Here is a 20897-nt window from a genome sequence, read left to right on the forward strand (position 1 = left end):
TTTTAGATGACAAATGGTCACGTAAGAAAACAAAGACTTTGTAGTTCAGTTCAGTTTGGTTTATTGGCATGAAGATCAGTTTTATTAGGTGAAAAGTGAAGACAATTATTAAAATATATGTTTATGCTATAGCAGGAATGCTTTCAATGATGCAAAAGGAGATGAAAACGGCCAGAAGCTGCCTCCTGATCCTCTCCACAGCAGTGATATGAAGCCAGGTCCGGCTCTTTCCCCTCCATTGACTCTCTAGTAGTCTATTAGGCAGATGCTGGAGTGACGAGGCCGCTCTCATTAATCAGTGTCATCGACGTGGACGAGGACGCCGCCACACCTCCAGCCGCCTCCACTTCCTCCTTCGGCGTCGCCAGTTGCTTGGATTTTTCTGAATAATGCGAGTCAGACGGGCCTATCGGTGGCGTCTCTGAGGAGGCGGACAGGTTGGAGCACATAGCGCTTATGGAGATGACACTCGGCGAACACGCCTCTCAAGCTCGGCCGCTTAGCTTCGTGATCTGAACATTTTCTCATCATCGTGTTTAAGAGCGCCGTTCTCCCTCTCAGAGTGTAAAAGAAATCTGCATTTGCCTCTCGAAGCGGCCTCCACGTCACGCTGCTGCCTCTGACAGCATCGGACTTGACAAATAGTAGCAAAGATCATGTGAGAACTAAGTGGAACTAACAGTCTGATCTCTCAGAAACACAAGAGGGGGAAAAAAGGGGGTGAAGTGAGAGGAAACGTCAGGAAAAAGGGAGCAGGACCTCCGGCCTTCGCTTTCCACTCTACTCTGCAGCCGGAGCTGAGGGTTCGACTCTGGGAAATATGTGACCCTCCTCACCTCGCTGTGTCAGAGCCCCACACTGTAAAGAAAAGAAAGAAATCCTGGAAGAAACCGGTGAAAATCAGGCAGAAAAAAAATACAATAAAAATAGTGAAATACTGTAACATTTAAAGACCATAAAACCATGAAAATAGCCTTTTCTGTGATTTTACTAGATATAATCTGTAATTTAATAAAACGGAAAATATACATAATTTTTTTTCTCAAATAACGGTAATGATCTCTAAAATAATGAGTTTTTTTGCTGATTTTAATACAGTAAAAAAATGTAATTTTATGAGAAAACATTGTTTAAAAAATAATTACAGACCTTTAAAATGGACATTATTGACGGTTTTGGCCTGTTTTTTTTTTTTTTTTTTTTTTTTTTTTTAAGTTAACGTATATTATCAAACTTTTTTCTGTAATTTTTGCTAGTTATTTTTTTAATTCAACAAAACAGAAAAAATCTCAAAAATGACCTTAAATTGTTTTACAAACCACAGTTTTTTATTCTTCACCATTTTTCCCTTCAAAATTTTCTTTCAAATAATGGCAAAGATCTGTAAAATAATTTGATTTTTTACTGATTTGAATTCAGTAAAAATAGTTTAATTTCACAAGCAAACACTGTATAAGAACAAATTACGATTTGTTAAAATACAAATGTTTAAAATGAATGTTATTGACAGTTTTGGTACATTTTTTTACAGTTAACATATAAAATCTAACTTTTTTCTTTAATTTAACAATTCTGTAATTCAACAAAACTGGAAAAAAATGTCTAAAATAACAATCGTTTTTGTTTAAGTTTTTTTTCCCCAATTTTTAGTCGTTCATATTTGTAATTTTCTTTTCAAACAATGGTACATATTGGCAAAATAATAATGTATTTTTTGTCATTTTATGAGCAAACATAAAAGAACAAACTATAAAAATATTTTTTGTTTGTTTTTTAGATTCAGCATATAAAAATAAACACTTTTAATTCAACAGAATAGGAAAAATCTCTAAAATAACAGTAAACTGTTTTAAAAAACATTATAGTTAAACACTTTTTAAAAAATCTTGTCCTTAATATTTTTTATTTTTCTTAAAAATGATGGCAAATATCAATTAAAAAAAAAAAAAAAAAAATATATATATATATATATATATAAAATGTTATTTAATATGTAAAACATCTGTAAAATAACAGCAAATAAAATATATTTGTTTAAAAAATATATATTTTTTCATTAATGCAATGCATTTTTTTCAAGTATTGTTTTTTTTTTTTTTTTTATTAGTTTATTTAATAGGGACAGTGCATATTAATGAACACATGCAACAATAGCAGTGTAAATATGCCAGATTATAGCAGAAATGCTAATTTCCATCTGTAGTCCCCAGGCAGGTGACAGAAAAAGAGAAACACATCACAATACAAACAGAAGGAGAGTTACACTAAAAATGTTCACAGGCCTGGTTTTCCTTAAGCCACTGTTTTAGGTGAAGCTTAAATGTGGCAAGTGTTGGAGTTTCTCTAATAGATGATGGAAGACTATTCCAGTACTTGGTGCCTTTTACAGAGAGCACAGTCTTTGCAAATTTTGTGCGTCTGTATGGCACATGACAGTCTCCTCGTGCCGTGGCCCTGGTAGCCATCCCACTCACGGTTTTCCTTTTGATGAACTCCTGTAGTGGAGGAGGTGCGAGGCCATTCAAAACTTTGTATACAAAACAAGCATTTTTAAAATTAACAAAATTGTCAAAACTAAGAAAGTTATACTTGTCTAAGACAGTACAATGATGAACTGAAAATGGTTTCATGTCTAGAATTTTTATGGCTTTTTTAAAAAGAGATTCAATCGATTTAAGTGTTGTGCCATCAGCAAGTGACCATGTGGTCATACAGTACTCTATATGAGAAAAAATCATTGAGTGTAAAAACATCTGTGCAGCATATAGAGTCATGAAGGGTCTTACCTGTCTAAAATTTGCAACATTAAAATTAACAGTTTTAGTGAGGCGCTTAATGTGTTTCTTAAATGTCAATGTCGGGTCCAGAGTCAAACCCAGGTATTTGAACTCTTTGACAAGAGTCAGCTCGACTCCATCCAGGAAGACATAGGACCGCTGTAGATTTTTTGGTGTTATACTGAACACCATACAGACCGTTTTCTTAATATTAGGTTGGAGACATGATTCCGTGACCCACCTTTGAACGTGAGTCAGGGCAGTTGTTAAAACTTCAGAAACTTCAGTATGGGTGTTGCCATGGGTGAAAATCACCGCATCGTCTGCGTACAGCTGGACATTGACATTGGAGCACACACTTGGTAAATCATTAATAAATAAACTAAATAAAATTGGACCTAGAACGCTACCTTGGGGGACTCCTGTTTGACAATGAAGGTATGATGATTTGCAACCCGAAATGGAGACGCACTGCTGTCTATTACTAAGGTAGGATTCAAACCAAAGCATGGCCTCATCAGAGAAATTAAAATCAAGTAATTTCTTTAAAAGAATTTCATGGTTCACTGTGTCAAAAGCCTTCTTGAGGTCTAAAAAAACAGCACCCACATAATTATGATCATTTAGAAGGCCCTTGACTTTTTCGATAAAAAGGCAGTTTGCAGATTCTGTTGAATGGTGATTACGAAACCCAAACTGCATTGGGTGCAGATACGTATTAGAATTTAAATGTTTATTCAATTGTTTTGCCACCCATTTCTCAGCGATTTTTGAGATAACAGGAAGCAAACTAATCGGTCTATAATTTTCCATCTCGGTTTTATTTCCTGATTTAAAAATTGGAGTAACCACAGCGGACTTCCAAGCTGAAGGAACAACTCTTTGCCTAAAAGATAAGTTTATCAAATGTTTTAAAGGTACAATCAAAACATCTTTATATAATTTTAAAAAGTGCGTGTCTAACCCGTAACTATCTTGTGCCTTTGAATTATTTAGAGAGTTAATAATGTTAAGCACATCTGCATCAGATATTTCTTCAATTTTAAATGCTGTAGAACACTGATTACTTTGATACTTAATATTTTCATTTGGTGCAAACTGTTGAGTTATTTCATGAACAGAATTTATGAAGTAGGCATTCATTTCATTAGCAACAACAAGAGAATTTTGGACAAGATTGTCATTTATTTTAATCTCGAGATTATTAGTGATATTTTTAGGCTTCTTGCCAGTTAATTTATTAATATTTTTCCAGATCATTTTATTATTTCCTTTTGCCTCTTTTATAATGTTTATGAAAAAGTTTGCTTTAGCCTTACGGATTTTGCTTACTACTTTATTTCTAATTGAAGTAAACAGCTGTCTATCTGTTGTTAAACCAGATTTTAGTGCTTTTTTGAGTAGCATGTCTCTTTCTTTCATTAATTTTATGCATTCTGTATCAATCCAAGGGAGGGCCTTGCTTATTTTATTTGATTTTTTCACTTTCTTCCTAAACTGTGCAGTAATTTTATTAAGTTTTGAATGAAACAGGTCGTGCCCTTTTTCTACATCTTGATGAATGAGAATTTCAGTCCAGTCTGACTCTTTAAGAGCTACTTCAAGATTTTCAATTTGGGTTTTTGGTATAAATTCAAAGTTTTCCTTTATTGCCTGCTCATTGTGGCACCTCATTTTTGACAGCTTTCGGGAAAATAAAATTATATTATGATCAGACATTCCCGTGATTAAATTAAAAGTCTTTGCGATTCTATCAGGGTAATTTGTAAATAATAGGTCTATTCTGGTTGAAGATTTTGAAGTTATTCTTGTAGGTTTATCAACCATTTGTTTGAAGTTGGAATGATCCATGATTTGTTTCAGATTATTTCTATCTTTTTTATCATCCCAATTAATGTTAAAATCACCCATGATTATCACTTCTTTATTTAAATCACAATGTCCCAGAATGGATTTTACCCTTTCATAGAATTCTGCAGTTGGACTAGGCTTGGGCTTACGATAGATACAAATAATTGTACATGACATTTCAAGGGAGAGAGAAATTTTTACACCAATACATTCAAGTAAAGGATCACTTTGGAGCTCAATTTGATCACATTTGAGGCTATCTCTGATATACAGTAGGACCCCTCCTCCCTTTCCCTTTCCTCCCCTGTCTTTTCTGAAAGTTTTGTATCCAGGAATGTTTATTACGGCCTCTGGGGACGAGCGCGTGAGCCATGTTTCTGAAAGTCCTAAGAAGTCAATATTGGAGTTTCCCAATAGGTGCTCAAGTTGCTCCCGCTTGTTTTTCAAGATATAAATGTTCAAATGCCCTCCGAGTAATCCACTGGGTTTACAATTTGGATCCCACACCCGTTTTGCGTGATTGAGGGTTGGAAGAAGTTTTGTTCTCCGATGTTTTTTAAGCACAGGATTCCTCCGCCTAATACTCTCACCAGCAGAATGCACATGTGGGTATGCATGTTGGGAAGCAGCAGATAGTGTGGGTGAGCGCTCACCGGTAACACGCTGGCGAGGAGACTCTCCGTGAACCCCGGTGCAGCTGCCAGCAGAAGCTGGCCGCGTCGGCTTCACCCGGCCAACAAACGGCTCCGACGCTGATGTAAAATCCGAGGTTGGGGCCAGCGGTGTGCTGCCGTTGTGTCCAGACGGTAATCCGTACAGGTTTAGGCGCGTCCCCAATCCCTGCTGCGGTGGTGGTGGTCGTCGTCGATCTCCATGTCTCGGAACCAACCCGGAAGATCCAGGCGCAGCTGTCAGCGGGCCAAGAGGCGACCCCCCGATCATCACACCGAGATCACCCGGAGTGCGCGTCGACACCAGAGGACGAGACATGACGCACATAGGTGAGCAGCCCTGGCTAATAGAGTTGATACTTGTCCCGGCGAGTTGACCGTCATTCATTGACGATACAGATTGTATGGTGCTCTGAACCAGTGGGGGAAGTGGTGGTGGTGGTGGTCCGGGATTGATTTCAACGTCACCGGCTAGTAACAGCACCAGAACCAACTCTAAATGTCCAGTTAATTCTTTCTGCGATTTCAGCTTTTCGTGAGTCACTGGGCCGGCAGTGGCTTTTCCGTTGTTGAGCAACTTGGAGTAGATTGCGTATTGTCTCTGAAGGGCGGGCACGGGAGAACAGTCATTGTTCTTTTGAAAATACTGATGTCTTGTCGATAGTACAAGAATTGCAGAAACATACAACATCAAAAACCAGCCAAAAGAATGTTCTTTGGACAACTTTGGAGGGCACACAGCACCTGCCAGCCTGTGCACACACCCCGCCGCCATCTTCGGCTGCACCCAGTCAGCCACGATTCCTGCAGAGTGGGCGGACATGACACAGGATTTCTGGAGAATTTGGGACTTCCAGCTGTAAAACAAATATCTGTAAAACAAGAATATTTTTTGCTCATTTAAATACAGTAAAGTACTGTAACTTTAGGGTAAAATGGTGTACAAGAATGAATTACCGTTGATAAAAATGTAAACCACGTTACTGACAATTTTGTCCTGTTTTTTTCACAGTTAACTCATAAATTAATAGTTTTTAAAAACTAGATGTTATCCTCAATTTAACAAAAACAGGCTAAAACCTGTGAAATAACACGACTTGTTCCAGACATTACAGTACATGTGGTACGAGGCTGCGAGGTTCCTCAGGGTGCATCCCACTCCTCGTCTGCACAAGCCTTTAGAAATCATTTCTGCACAGCAACGAGCTCTCGTCTGGGCGGACGGGAACACGAGGCTGCTAACTGTAACAAGTACACAGTGTTTGGAAGAACAAGGACACAGACTCGCAATAATGCTTGGAAATAGCACGTTCTCGCCAAGTGTGTACACAACCCGCCACTTAGACGGACACGCTAAAGTGGACAGCTCGCCATAGATCCTCTTTACGACCGCCGCCACCCACTCATCCCTTTCCTGACCTCCTCCCAAGTCTGAAAGGACACAAATCATGAACCCAACAGCTGAAAAGGGTCCTGTGACAAACAACATAAGGTTCTCGTGAGAAATGCAAGCATCTGTGTGTGGAGGGGGCGGCGTGGAGAAGAGACGCTTCGGAAATCCACCGCTGACGCTTTAAACGTCGCCATTGTTGTGCCCACCTTCGTACACAATGCGAAGAAACTGCTAGAAATCTGGAGTTCCCTGCAGCACTTCAGTGAAGAAAAAGATCACGTTGCACGTTGAGAGTTTTCTCACCACTGTGGCTGTGTAGCTAAAACAACGTTGCACTCACCAGTCCCACTTTCAAGGAGGAGAATGGCAAACATGCTAATGCTTGCAGGACTTTATTTCTCCACATTATTGTTTTCTCGTGCTTTTTTTAGTCCAAGCAACAGTGTAGATTTACATCTAAGACAGGAATGGATCATTTCTTGATGGAAAAGACAAAAAAAAAAGTCTAAATATGCAACTTTGATACACAGATATGAGTTTTTAAGGGTTTAATCTCAAACAAACAGGGATTTTAAATGATATAATGATTTAAGATCAATGCTAAAGGTGCATCATGTAGGTTAAACTTCAATGGAATTCAAATTCTTCGCCTGATACTTGATAAAGTTCATTCATTTTGAGTTAGCAATCCAGCTAATCTGCAAGCGCAGTAATTAGCAATAAGCTCAACAGTGTTGCTAAACTTGTAAACATCAGTTATTTGCTTGCAGGGTTTTATTTCTCCAGATTTTTTTTTCATACACACTTTAGTCAAACCCCATTTTAAGATATTAATGAATAGTTTCTTAATTGAAAAAAACGTGTAAATATGTAACTTTGATACATGAGATGAGTTTTTTGGCGATAAATCACCGATAAGACAGGGATTTTAAGTGATATGATTTAAAATCAATGCTAAAGGTGCAACTTGGAGTTTAAACTTCAGCAGAATTAGAATCTTTCCTCTGATACATGTTAAAGTAGATTTTGAGTTAGCTAATCTTCAAGTGCAGTTATTAGCAATTAGCTTAGGAATGTTGCTAAACTTGTTAAACTAAGTTGTTTGCTTGCAGGGCTTTATTTCTTCAGAGTTTTTGTTTTCTCATGCACACTTCACTCTAATCCCATTTTAAGACAATAGATAATGTTTTTAATGGAAATAAACCTTAAATATGTAGAGATGAGTTTTTAGGGGGTAAATCAACATGCAGACAGGGATTTTAAATGATATCATGATTTTAAAATCAGTGCTAAAGATGCATTCCAGAAGTTAAACTTCATTGAAATTAGAATTTTTCCACCTGATGCATGATACAGTTTATTTATTTTGAGTTAGCAATTCAGCTAATCTGTTGCTAAGCTTGCTAACTTAAATGGCTTGCAGCTCTCCAGTCCCAATTCCAAGAAGAAGGATTGCAAAGATCCTAATTCTTGCAGGCCTTTATTTTGCCAGATTTTTGTTTTCTCATGCACACTTTAGTCCAAGCTTGTGGATTTCCTCCTTGCAAAACAACCACATGGATTTCCTGCAGAATGAACACCACAAAAAGCTGAAAATCTGGTCATTTTATGAGAAACTAGACTTTGTGCAAGTTCATCATTGGCCTGATTTCAATCTCTGCAGGTTGAGCTTCTCAAACTTCTGAATTGCATTTTAAAAGCGTAAAATCTACCAATGTATGGGCAAATTGGGGTTTGTACATGAGATCAGGCTTTATTTCTCCGCATCTTTTTCCCCTCTGATAGCAAACAGATTCTGCAAGATCCTGTTCTCAAATCTATACAGATTAAAAGCTTCTCGCACAGTCGATTCCATATTGATGAAGTGCAGATTAAACGTGTAGTCAAACCAAAATCTACCGTCATATAGGAGGCAGATCACACCTTCTGGCAAATCGTGGTCCGTGCTCATGATCCAGACTAATCTTAGAAGTGAAGTGGAAGGAGCCGGGTGGAAAGTGACATGAGGAGGAGGTGGAGGTGAAAGGTGTGAAAGAGGAGGAGGAGTGATGGTTTGACAGCATGTAGCTCCCCGGACGGACATCTGAACGGATTTGAATTGAGATTATGAGAAAATGAAAGTGGGGAAAAAGATGGAAGAATGACGTCGTTTCTGGCTGTTTTTTTTCCTCTTTTTTCATCCGTAATGTCGTTATTTAGGCGCGAAGCGTGTACAGTACGGCATGATGGAGTCGTCTTCACGCCTCGACGGCCGTGCCGTTGTTTTATGTCGCCCCTTTTTTTATTTATTTTTTTCCCCCTTCTGGATGCGAGTGTGTGTGTGTGTGTGTGTGTGTGTGTGTGTGTGTGTGTGTGTGGTGTGTGTGTGTGTGTGTGTGTGTGTGTGTGTGTGTGTGTGTGGTGTCATAATGATGAATGTGTTTCCTCTGCTGGGGCTCAGGAGCAGTTGTCGGAGGCTGACACCGCTGTGTGTAGGTGGTGATGTATCACGACCGATGGCTCAGGTCTCCGGCTGGATGGGTGTGTGTGTGTGTGTGTGTCTGTGTGTGTGTCTGTGTGTCTGTGTGTGTGTGCATGTGCATGCATGGTGTGTGTGTGTGTGTGTGTGTGTGTGTGTGTGTGTGTGTGTGTGTGTGTGCGTGGACGCTATGCGATGGGGTCAACAAGCATGTTTAGATACTATAATTGAAGAGTGTGTGTGGGCCTGGACTTCATTTTTTGGTGCCAAATTCACAGTATCGGGGCTTTTTTTTTTTTTTTTAACCTTGCTTGCAGTTTTTTGGTTAGCTAGAAAACACATCATGAGCTACATAAAGAATCAGTTCCACCTTAAATCATGTTTAGATGCTATAATTGAAGAGCGTGTGCGGACCTGGACTAAATTTTTTTGGCTTCGAGTGTCCACAGTTGCACCAAATTCACCAAATCAAGTTTTTTTTTTTTTTTTTTACTGTGTTAGCATGTATTTTGTTAGCTAGAAGACACATCATGAGGTAAATAAATGGTCAGTTCCACCTTAAATCATGTTTAGAGATTGTAATTGAAGAGTGTGTGTAGGTGTAAACTTCTTTTTTTTGCCTTTTAGTGTCAATCATTGGACCAAATCCATTTTACTTGAAGGCTGAATCAGGTTTTCTTTACCTTTTTAGCGTGTTTTTTTTGTTAGCTAGAAGACAAATCATGAGGTAAATCAAGTGTCAATTCCACCTTAAATCACGTTTGGATGCTATAATTGAAGAGACGAAAAGCATTCAATGATATTTTGAGTTCACAATACTCTCATTTTTAACTGTGAATGTGTATCGAGCCCAGATTTCAGTTATCAGCTCCGGATCAACCTTGAAAAAATCCTAAAATATAAATAATTAGCTTTACTGACTAGTGTTTGTGGTGCAAAATTTGCAATATTTAATCATTTAGTTGACTAAACACAAACATATATCTGCATTAAACTAAGGAACAGTTACTTATTGAGTGTTTTAGTGGCTTAAACTCACTGATAAAATGTGTTTTTTCTGTGCTTTTGGTTAAAATGACATGTTGAACTTTATGTTTCCCAGCAGTAAACTCCCAATTAAGTCAGAATATGACAAAAAAAAAAAAAAAAAAACCCTAAAATTTTCAACTAGTCGTCCCATTAGAACCTCAGCTGGTATATGCAGCACCATTTAGCTTCGGACAACTTTTAGCTTCATCAGAATGTCCGCACAGTTTGCGTGTGAAGGATTTTTGCATGGTTTGGACGGATATCCATCCATGCATCTTCTTTAAACCACGTTTGTTTATGAGCGGCAGTGATTGTCTCATCACTCTTCTCCCTCTTCCCCTCAGGATGCTTCTCTTTGCACCATTTTTTTATTTGTATTTTTTACAGATGAATTTGATTTGACTCTGAGGTGAGCTCCTGCCTTCCACCGCCGTCTCATTCAAAGCCAAGAACGCTTTTACGCCAATCGACTATTTTTCGATTGTGAGTGTTTTCTGCTCTCCGAGAGCATTTCATCGCTCGGCCTTGAAAAAAAAAATGAACGAATGAAGCACGTTTTCACCGCTGCACACACACATTCTTCCACCCACAGAAAACACACGGAATACACACAACCACGTGACGAGGCAACACACGGATGTAAACGTTGTTCACATCGTGTCCCTGGGCTGAGAAATAACTGAATCCTGAGAGACTGTGGAAACACAATGATCTCTTTCGGGTTTTTTTAAATTTTATTTCATGCACCGTTCTCTCTCCTTCCCTTTTCTTTCAGCCGTCGCACTGTGTTGCTCTGCCTTGCCAGAGGGAAAGCTTACCTCATGCATGTCTCAGTAGATTTTTCTACCCCTTCTTTCCCCTCTCCACCATCCCTTTCTTTATCCCTCTTTGGTCCTGTATCTTCCTCTTCCTCTCTGCACTCTCTCCCTCCTTTCTCCATTCAGGCGTGCTAAATGCTTTACCTCTGTCAACTCTCAAGTCTGAGAGGAGCTCATTATTGTGGAGAAGGAGAGGAATTTGGGATTAGGAGGCAACGTTCGTGGACTGAGGCTCTTGTTCGGCTAAAAGAGCCATCAGAATTACAGCAAGAGAGAGACTTACCTGCATTAGTTGGCACTATTACTCAATAATCACGGCGGCACAGGGTTTTAGTGGGATTTTTATTTTGAATTATTGCTTCCCTTTTTGCTGCAAAATCAGGATTTGTCGCCATTATTTTAGAGAAGGTCCTGAGTCGTCATTAAAGATCTTATTTTTCTTTCTTTCCTCAAAGTTGTTCTTTAATAACGTTTGATTATGTGGTCGTAACTTTAACCCACTGAACATGAAAACCAACCAGCTGGTTTGAAAGGTGTGTTGTCTTTTAAAAACCACCACAAGCAGTGCACCAGTCATTACAGCCAGAAACTGTGAAAACAGAAAGAATTGGTTGATTTTCAGCTGTCTGATGGTTCTTGAACCAATCATTTGTGGTTCCATTGCAACAAATAGCAAAATCTAAGCTTAAAACTGTGTTTTTTCTAGAAATATGCATTTATTGTACATGCCTTGTACATTGACAAAAATAACCTCTTTGCTCAACGTAGATTCTATTAAAAAAAAAAAAAAAATTCTACACTTCTTGATGAAACTGAGAAGCCATAATTGACTCAGCTATGACTAACAGTCACAAGGCAAAAATTCAGGAACTTTTCAGTTGAATTGCTAGCAGTGTTTACACAAAGGCCTGTAGTAATCATTAAAGATCTCATTTTTCTCTCTTTCTGTGAAAACCAACCAGCTGATTTGAAATATGTGTTATCTTTTAAAAAAATCACCATAATTGCACCATTTATTACAGCCAGAAAGCTATGAAAACAGAAAGAATTGGTTGATTTTCAACTCCCTGATGGTTCTCGAAGCACTCATTTGTGGTTCCATTGGAATAATTGGCAAAATCAAAGCTTAAAATTGTATTTTTTCTCAAAATCCATTTTTTCTACAAGTCTCATTTAAAAAAAATAGATTCTATAAAACTACAAAATTCTGCATTCATTGGTGTAACCAGACAACAGTGAGTGACTCAGCTTTGACTAACAGTCATGCGGCAAAAATTCACAGTTCTGACCTGTATTTTAAGGCTACTACGTAAATATATACCTTTTTCTGTGGTATTATGTATAATTTAACAAAACAGCGGAAAAATCTGCAAAATAACAGTCAGTTTTTAAAGAAATTATAGTAAAATGGTGAAAAAAGGGGAGACAGTAACAGAAAATGTGTTCTACTGATATTATCATCTTTTTGTGCACAACCAAGTGCAACACCACGACTGCATTTATAATAATAATAATAATAATTTGAGAATTTGAGAAAACTTCTACAATTCACTACATTCAGACTTTTAAAAGCAGCTGTGCAGCCAGAAAGAGGCAACAAATGCACGACTTTGTGCGCGTTTTAGTAACAGTAAGGTGATTTTCTGCACGTGGGCATTTTCTACTCCACTTTTTTTCATATCATATCATAAACTCCTGGCGAAAGACACTACATTTTTGCAGGAACTATCAATAAATGACTGAGATTCAACTCCGGCTGAGCACTCCTGGCTTCCAAACATTGTTTCGTCCTGCAGAAAGCACACGCTGGCCTTGCAGCATGCGTTGCGTCGGGCTGGTTAGCTTGCAGGAGTGCAGCTGCAGGACCACGTGAGGCGAGTCGGTCCGATGACATTAGACGGCTCTGACACTTCAAGGGTCTTATCACATGGCATTCAAAGGTCACAGAAAGGTCGGTGCCACCTGCCATCAGCGTACAGAACATCTCCCGCTGCACAAATCAGATTCTGCTTTTCAGTCCGGACACTTTTTTAAAGAGCGAGTCGTCCCCGTCATCCCCCTCGTCTCACTCCTCGATGCTAATTGATCATTTCTGCGGCATCTTTCACTCCACAAACAAAACGGCAGGTCTTTTTTCTTGGGCTTGAGGGTTGATTAAGTTCAGCTAGGTGGCTCTTTTTGCTGTGTTTGCTCCAGCGCTGATGTTTGTTGATCTTTGTGTACCGTTTCCCCGGGAAGACAAACCAGACGCTGGAGGAGTAAATGAAGTGGCTTTTCTCCTGAGAGTCTGGGCGGCTGAGGTGGAATCGTCGCTATCAATGAGAAAGAGGCAAAGCTGTAATTTTCCATGAGAGATGACACATTATTATTTTAACATACAGGATCTGTGGATGCTGGCAGGAGCAGTGGAGTAACTTCAGCGTCTGAAATGAAAAGTCGCTTCCTTCCTCACTCGGTTATCGGTGTGATAGTGTGAACAGAGCATCTTATCTCTACCCAGAATCCAGAAAAGCATCCTTTTATGCAACTAAACTGCATTATAAATTGTGTTTTGGAGTCATTTTCTTTTAAAATCAGCGTAATTTGGCTAAAAAAAAAAAAAAAAAGAATCCTCGCAAAATCAGAGTTAGGAGGTAAAATATAAAAACAAATCCATAACAAAGTGAAAATATGACAGCAGGGTGCCAGAAAAAAACAATACAACGGTAATGGTGAAAAACTGTTGGAAATAACTGTAAATATCTGTAAAATTATTATGTTTCCTACTGATTTAAAACAGTCACACTACGTAAGATTTTTTTATTGTGGACGTTATTTACAGTTTAGACCTGATTTTATTTTACAGTCATGTACATTAATATTATTTTTCTGGGATTTACTAGATAATTATTATGTATAACTTTTAATACTGTGAAAAATCTGTAGAATAACATTTCATGAAATTGTTTACCATTTTTCAACATTTGGTATATTTAATACTATTTTTTAAATAATTAAATAATAGAAAAAAAATTCAACGTTTTTCTGTCCTTAATATGCAGATTTTTTTCAAATAACAGATATTTGTAAAATAGCAACATTTTTGTGTTTAATTATAGTAAAAAGAGAACAAATTATTATTTGTAAAAATACGAAATTTTGATGTAGACATTTACAGTTTTAATTTTATAGTCAACATAAACAGTAAATTAAACTTTTCTTCTGTGATTTAACCAATTTTCTGTAATTTAACAAAATCTGTAAAATAATAGATTTTAAAAAATAAACAATTATTTAGCATTTTTCAGTTTCAGTGTATACATTTTTTTTCTCAGATAACTGCAAATATCTGTAAAATACCAACACTGCGCTGTTTTCCTGATACAGCAAAACATACATAAAAGTAAAAAAAAAAAAAAAAGATATTATTTATAATTTAGCCAAAAAAAAAAATCATATCTGTGAAATAATAGTAGATTGTTAAAAAAAAATTACAGTAAAAACACTTTAAAAAACATCTAACATGATTGGTTGGCTGAAAAGGAGCGTCTCATTGAGAATGCAGCTTGGTTGCATAGAATGTGATTTTGTGGAAGCTGAGTTGCTTATTTTTAACAGTTTTTAATCAACTATATTGCAAAAAAAAAAAAAAAAAAAAAAAAAGCCTGCAGCCTCTACTAACACTGAGCGTCTCACCTGCACAAGAGCTTTTTGTTTGATTTGGATTCATTCTGGCTTTAAGGTCAAACCGTGCAGATTCTATTTCTTCTCAAACCAAACCAAAATTCTGGCACAAATACCGACGACTCGTCTTTTTGCTGGTGAGACATTGGAGAACGAGCCCTAAGAGTGACTGTCAGGACAGTCTATTAGCCCGCTGAGCCCCTCTGGCCTGACCTTCTAATTGAATCTAACTGGGAATCAAACCTCCAGCCATGCATGAGGGATTAATCGGAGTTTTTTCCGCCCAAACCTCTCGGGGTGCCGCCCTGCCTGGCCGGCTGCAGACTGCACTTCCTCCCATAAATCCATCTGTCTGGCCTCTTCTTCTCACCCTCTTCATTTCCATGTCTGTTTTATATGGACGCTGCCAAGCGCACACGTGAGCGCACGAACCCGCCAAAACCACACCGAGCTGTCAGGTGTAACCTTGACTCGCGCTCAGAGAGGAGGGCGAGGGGCACAAACAGGATGTCAGAGAGCTGCTGCCTCTTTCTCCCCCGTCGAGTCCCACTCTGCACAATCTCTCTGTTACTGCTGGCTTTTTCTCTCTGCTCTCACCAAAACTGTCCCCAGGAGTTTCAAAGGAGGCACTTTGGTCAGATAGGGTCAGAACAGAAACAAGCTCCTGGTAGAAGCATCCTACATGTTTGTAGGCCATTTCAATTACATCATCTAAAATAATGTGCCGTCAAAGTGTGCCTTTTCTGTGGGAGATTCTTTTTAAAAAAAGTGCCATTCCAGGTGTTGCTTCTCCTGTTTAAGTGGTGGGTGATGGTTTTTAACAGCTAAAAGCAGTGGATGGATGTGCGGTTCAGTGTGCAGTAAACCTCCACCAGTTCACTACAAGTTAAGGCGTCCATCTTTGGAGAGTGTTGCAGGTGACAGTCAAAGATCTTAATAGTTTCCATTTGCCCCAGTAATTGTCAAGCAAAATAGAGTTCTGGCCTTACTTCGGTCAAATAATGTCAGAATGGACACCAACAACATGCTTCTGGTAGATCTCTGGTAGTCTGGACGTTTTCTGTGGGAGATTCTTTTTAAAAAGTGCTGTTCCAGGTGTTGCTTCTCCTGTTTAAGTGGTGGCTGATGTTATTGAACAGCTAAAAGCAGTGGATGGATGTGCAGTCCACCAGTTCACCACAAGTTAAGGCTTCCATCTTTGGAGAGTGTTGCAGGTGTTTCATACTTTAGGATGTAAAATCTTTAGGCGTAATGTTCAAGGGTGCGTATACTTGAGGCCAAAAACAGCTTTCAGATTTGGGAAAGTTTTGCAGGTGTAGATCTAAATTCTGGTTTGAAAACAGGTTCTACACAAATGAATCTGGTAGATCCTACATACTTTTGTTAATTCCTTTATTTCTAAGTATGTCAGTGATTAATTTACATTTTGATGCCAGAAAAGTGAGAGGTAAATCTTTCTTTGTACCAAAAAATAGTAAGAAGACAGTCAAAGACCGCAATAGTTTCCTTTTTTCCCACCAGTAGTTTTAAAGCAAAATATAGTTTTGGACTCAAATAATGTCAGAATGGACACCAGAAACATGCTCCTGGTAGGTCTTAGAAGTCATTTTGATGATATCAGCTGTAGTCTGGACGTTTTCTGTAGGAGATTCTTTTTTAAAAAGTGCTGTTTCAGGTGTTTAAGTGGTGGGTGATGTTTTTTAACAGCTAAAAGCAGTGGATGGATGTGCGGTTCAGTGTGCAGTAAATCTCCACCAGTTCACCACAAGTTAAGGTTTCCATCTTTGGAGAGTGTTGCAGGTGTTTCATACTTTATGGTGAAATTTTTGCCCACAATCTTTAGGCACAATATCCAGCCTAGTACATATACTCAAGCCCAAAAATGTCTTTCAGATTTGGGAAAGTTTTGCAGGTCAAATTGTACCTTTATGCCCATCTTTAGGTGAGTGTCGCCCTATAAATATGTCTAAACTGTGCACTAACATCGGTGCGTCATTCATCTCCAATGTAGCAATGACGTGGCAAATTTAAGATGATTTTGGAAAAAGCTGTTTTCGGCTGCATGCGAAAGTTCAACAGTTCGATGACGTGGAACTGAACATTTAATAAGTAGAGCTTTGCAATGCTTCTACAAGGCTGGCATTAGTTTACTAGCACCATATTGCAGTCTGCAGCCTTCTTCATGTTCACCACGTTTTCTGTTGTTATGCAGACTTGACGTCTTTCAGTGAGACCCCAGACAGCTCCTCTCATCCCTGCTGAATGCTCTCATTTGTGTCATCATCCTGAAAGAATGCATTTTGCAACTTTTCAGTTGCAAGTGCTTGTTAATAAAGTAAGACGTTATCCGCTGGGGCTGCATAATGCTCCACTTGTTTCAGCTTGCATTGTTCGCACAGCTCTGGGGGCGAAACTTGAGAAAAACATGGCATAAAGCCTGTCAAGCAACCAGATTGTGCTTTTCAAACCCTTGTTAGCAATTCTGGTAATTGGTATCATGTCTTTTTAGGGTGAAAAGGAGCTTTGGAACCTGTTCTTATATGGTGCAACACTGGCAAAAACATCTAAGACAATCTTTTTTTGCTTGGGATTGCATTCATATCTGGCTTTGCAGTTGTGTTACGGAGTGTTGTGGTGCTGATTTAAATGGTTAAAACTAAATTGTTGCCTCGAGCGGTGGTGGCAAATTGCAAGACAGAGTCAACATCTTCCTTTCAGTGGCCAAAATATTACCACACTTTGCAACCAGAGCTTCCTTTTTAGTGTTTTTCTTTTTCCCAGTTTCTTACTCATTTTGCTGTGTACATGTGGCGCCTGCATGTCAACAAGCTCGGTTTCTGTTCTGCAGATGGACATCTCTTGTAGTTTAGCCATGGAAACTAAGATTGGCATGAGTTTTCTTTTTGTATCAAGCAGCAAAAAAGTTTTATTTGCAATAAGATACCTCTAAGAAAGGAACACATGCTCGATCTACTCAGTTTAAAGACATTATTCCACCCATTTTTCTCTAATAAACTCCCCTCTGCTGCACTGTGAAGGTGAAAACAGTCGAGTTAGACCAAAAGTCTGCCTTTAGGATGGGAGGAAACATGCTAAAATCGGCATCTTTGGCTCTTATGGCTTGTTAGTTTTGGGGTCCGTGACACGAAAACATTTGCAAAAAGCAATACGGAGCAAAACAAAAGGGGCCTTCAGTGGGCGCCGAGCCTCCAGTAAACTCAGCAGCAGTGATAGATGTGTGTGTTCCAGATAGCAAAAAGTGATCGATGGCGGCATTGTTGGGAGGGGCGTTCGGAGTCGCCGTTATTGTGTTTCCCAAAGCTGAGGGGAGACGGGGTGGCTTGACGGGTTTATTGAGAAGCGTGATCTAGTGCACCGCCCCGGGACTCTTAGATGTAGTTAGCGAGGGCAGGAAAAGAAGGAGGGATGGGGGGGTAAGGGAAAGGAAGTAAATGGATGGAAGTGGAGGAAGTGTGCATGGGGAGGACGGTGCAGAGGTGGGAATAAATGTGTAGGTTATCTGTTGATGTTTATCTGCTGTGTCCTGAGGGCTTGTGCAGTCATAACAGTGATCTAATCTGCACCTCTGGAGAACACACACACACACACACACACACACACACACACACACACACACACGGCCACCAATCATCCATTTAAACCGTCATCTATCTGCCCTTCATCCAATCCATCCATTCAGCCCCACATTTCCACTTTTTAATTTATCTCCTCCTTTAGAGCGCAGAATTCCTTCCATCCCTCAGTTCTGGTTCCCACATCCCACCGCAATCCAATTGGCCTCATCTCCCTCCACCACCACCACCTCCAACCACCCTCCTCTACCCATTTACCTTCCGCTGCCTTAGGGTTCAATGGATTTTTTTAAAGGCAGAAACCAATGCTGAGCGTTTCAGATGGAAGCTGCTGACTGCTGATACTTTGTGCTGATACTCAATATCTTTCAAATTGGCCAATTTCATGGTAAAAAACTTATTTATAATGTAGAAAAGATTGCAGAGCCTGGTGGGTGATAAGTTTGGGGGGTTGTGGTGTCAGTGTGGCCCCTTTTGGACACCACCACTAGGGGGCACCAAAGTTGTTTGTCTTTAATATTTATTGGAACCTGAGTTGCTTCTTCTGACCTCGGTTGGTTAAATGTCATTTGAAGTGTATTTTATGCTGCGGCATCAATGTTGGATGTAATGCAACATCCAACCAGAGAGGGCAGCGATGCACAACTTTCAGCTGGAATAAATCCAGTATTTGTCGGGGCTTCTATGTGAAAACACAACTGTCGGTTGCTGCCAGCATTCTCCAAATCCTACAAACTCAAACGAACAAAAAAAAAAACAAAATAAAAAATTGCAAATGTCACAGTTATTAGAAGCGCAAATTATCAAAAAAGAACATCTTTTTTGTAAAGTTATCTCAACATTTGGCAAGGTGTACTGAATTTAATTTCTTTGTCCTTTCTGATTTTGAAAGTCAGATGTGACAGAATTAGATTTTTTTGGGCAAAATTCATGTTCTTAACCTTCTAAACTCCAAATACTATGGGCATGCTAGCTTTAAAAGTTTCCAAACTTGCACGATTTCTCAGACAGAAACTGTGAATACAGAACTAATTGTCAGACGTTCAACTTTCCGATCGTCCTTGAACTAGTCGTGTTTGAAAAAGCGGTTCTGTCTGGTAAATGTACCAAATCTAAGCTTATATTTGGTGAAATTTGATCAATAACACTTCAGCCAGTTGGAGAGGCTGAGAGCAATAAGCCTTTTTGATGCAACGTGGCTCAAAAATGGTGAACAGACTAGCAAGTTCTTTAAAGATACATCCAGCATGGTGAAACATCTTTTGTTTTTTGGGCAGACTAGGGGAAAGACAATGAGTTCTAAAGCTTGTAATAGTGTAAATAGTTAAATATCGGTGGTATGTAGAGGCACCTTTTTTATATTCCAGTGTTGGTAACATCTGTGGGTGTTTGATCAAGTTTTTTTTTTCATTTTTGTAAAGTGAATAATTAACCTTTCTTTTTTATTAATGTAATTTATAGCAACACCAGTATTTTATGCTGCACAGAAGAGATTTCTGAGCTTCCCTCGACTTCTTCATGGTTGTTCTGTTTCCATGGAGGTGCAGGACTTGAGATTGTAGTGAAAAATAAGCCCACAGTGAATTAAAATGCGACAGTTGCTTAGTTTTGTTCTTGAATGTTTGTTTTTGCACCATAATTCGATTCCTGCAGGTGAAAAAAATCAAAATTACACAACATATTAAACCTGTGATTATTACCAACAAATTACAGGTTACGTGGAATTGGAATTAAGAATTTCATAGCTTTTTAAAGGATAAAAGCAAATGCACAGAAAATTATATATGTTGTGATTTCCTCCAACAACTTGCTCCTCTCTGCACCGCCGCATTAATTTTATCACTCAAATATGTTCTATTTTCCTTTCAAAGTCCTCTATTTGCTTCTCCTGCTTTGCTTGGTATATACACTGCCTGCAGTTCAGTCGAATAATCTCATAATTTTCATCTTGTGATTGTTGGTTGCAGTTGAGTAGCGCAGGATTTTTACATTTATTCAGGATCTGGCTCTTGCAAATGCTTAATTTTTGGCGAGTTTTTAACTTAGACGTGTTGAGTAAAGCGATTTTGATGAAATGTCATGACTTTAAGTTTAGATTTGGCCAATTTTACCAACGGAAGTGCACAACTCGTGATTTCTGATGAAACACTTGTATTAACTTGCTGTTGTTGGAGTTAATCACAGTATTTGTCCACTGAGTTAGAAGCTCTGCATGTTCACTGGTATGTTGGTGTCATATGGACGTCTTTACTGCAGCAACCCTATATGTGTCTCATGTCATGTGATCGGTGGGGGTAAAGTGGGAGGGTATGGAATGAGACCATCCCTGCTGCCGTGGCAACATGTGGGGCAGAAAGAGCATGCAGTGATGCAGCTTATTTTAAACCTTCTTTGCATCCCCGTGTTTAGATGAAGGTTTTGAGTAAACAGGCGGCCATGATGGATCAGTTGAGCGTGCAGAAACCGATACCATCTCCTCTGTTTACCTCCCCCCCCCCCCCAATGTGCACGGCTAAACTGCTGGAATTCAGCAAGTTCCTCTTTTGTGACGCTTCACTGTATGAGTCTGCGCCACAGTGCAGTTTGACGGCGGTCGCAGCGTTGCGTGGCGCTAACGGAACGCTAAAAACCGTCTTCAGAACAC

The 20897-nt window shown here is 39.0% G+C and overlaps 2 protein-coding genes across 39 annotated transcripts in view; one reads left to right on the forward strand and one right to left on the reverse strand.

The window, feature by feature from the left end:
• Positions 1-20897, forward strand: part of celf2 (cugbp, Elav-like family member 2) — a 314361-nt gene that overhangs the window by 108526 nt on the left and 184938 nt on the right. The gene's annotated exons all lie outside the window — the stretch shown is intronic.
• Positions 2094-6150, reverse strand: LOC129347845 (uncharacterized). The gene is made up of 2 exons (XM_055006333.1): positions 5282-6150; positions 2094-2495 (listed from the first exon to the last, which is right to left on the reverse strand). Exons 1-2 carry the CDS (start codon positions 6120-6122, stop codon positions 2362-2364), a joined length of 975 nt encoding a protein of 324 aa, XP_054862308.1. The 5' UTR covers positions 6123-6150; the 3' UTR covers positions 2094-2361.

Source organism: Amphiprion ocellaris, chromosome 21, assembly GCF_022539595.1.
Source record: "Amphiprion ocellaris isolate individual 3 ecotype Okinawa chromosome 21, ASM2253959v1, whole genome shotgun sequence".
NCBI lineage: Eukaryota > Metazoa > Chordata > Actinopteri > Pomacentridae > Amphiprion > Amphiprion ocellaris.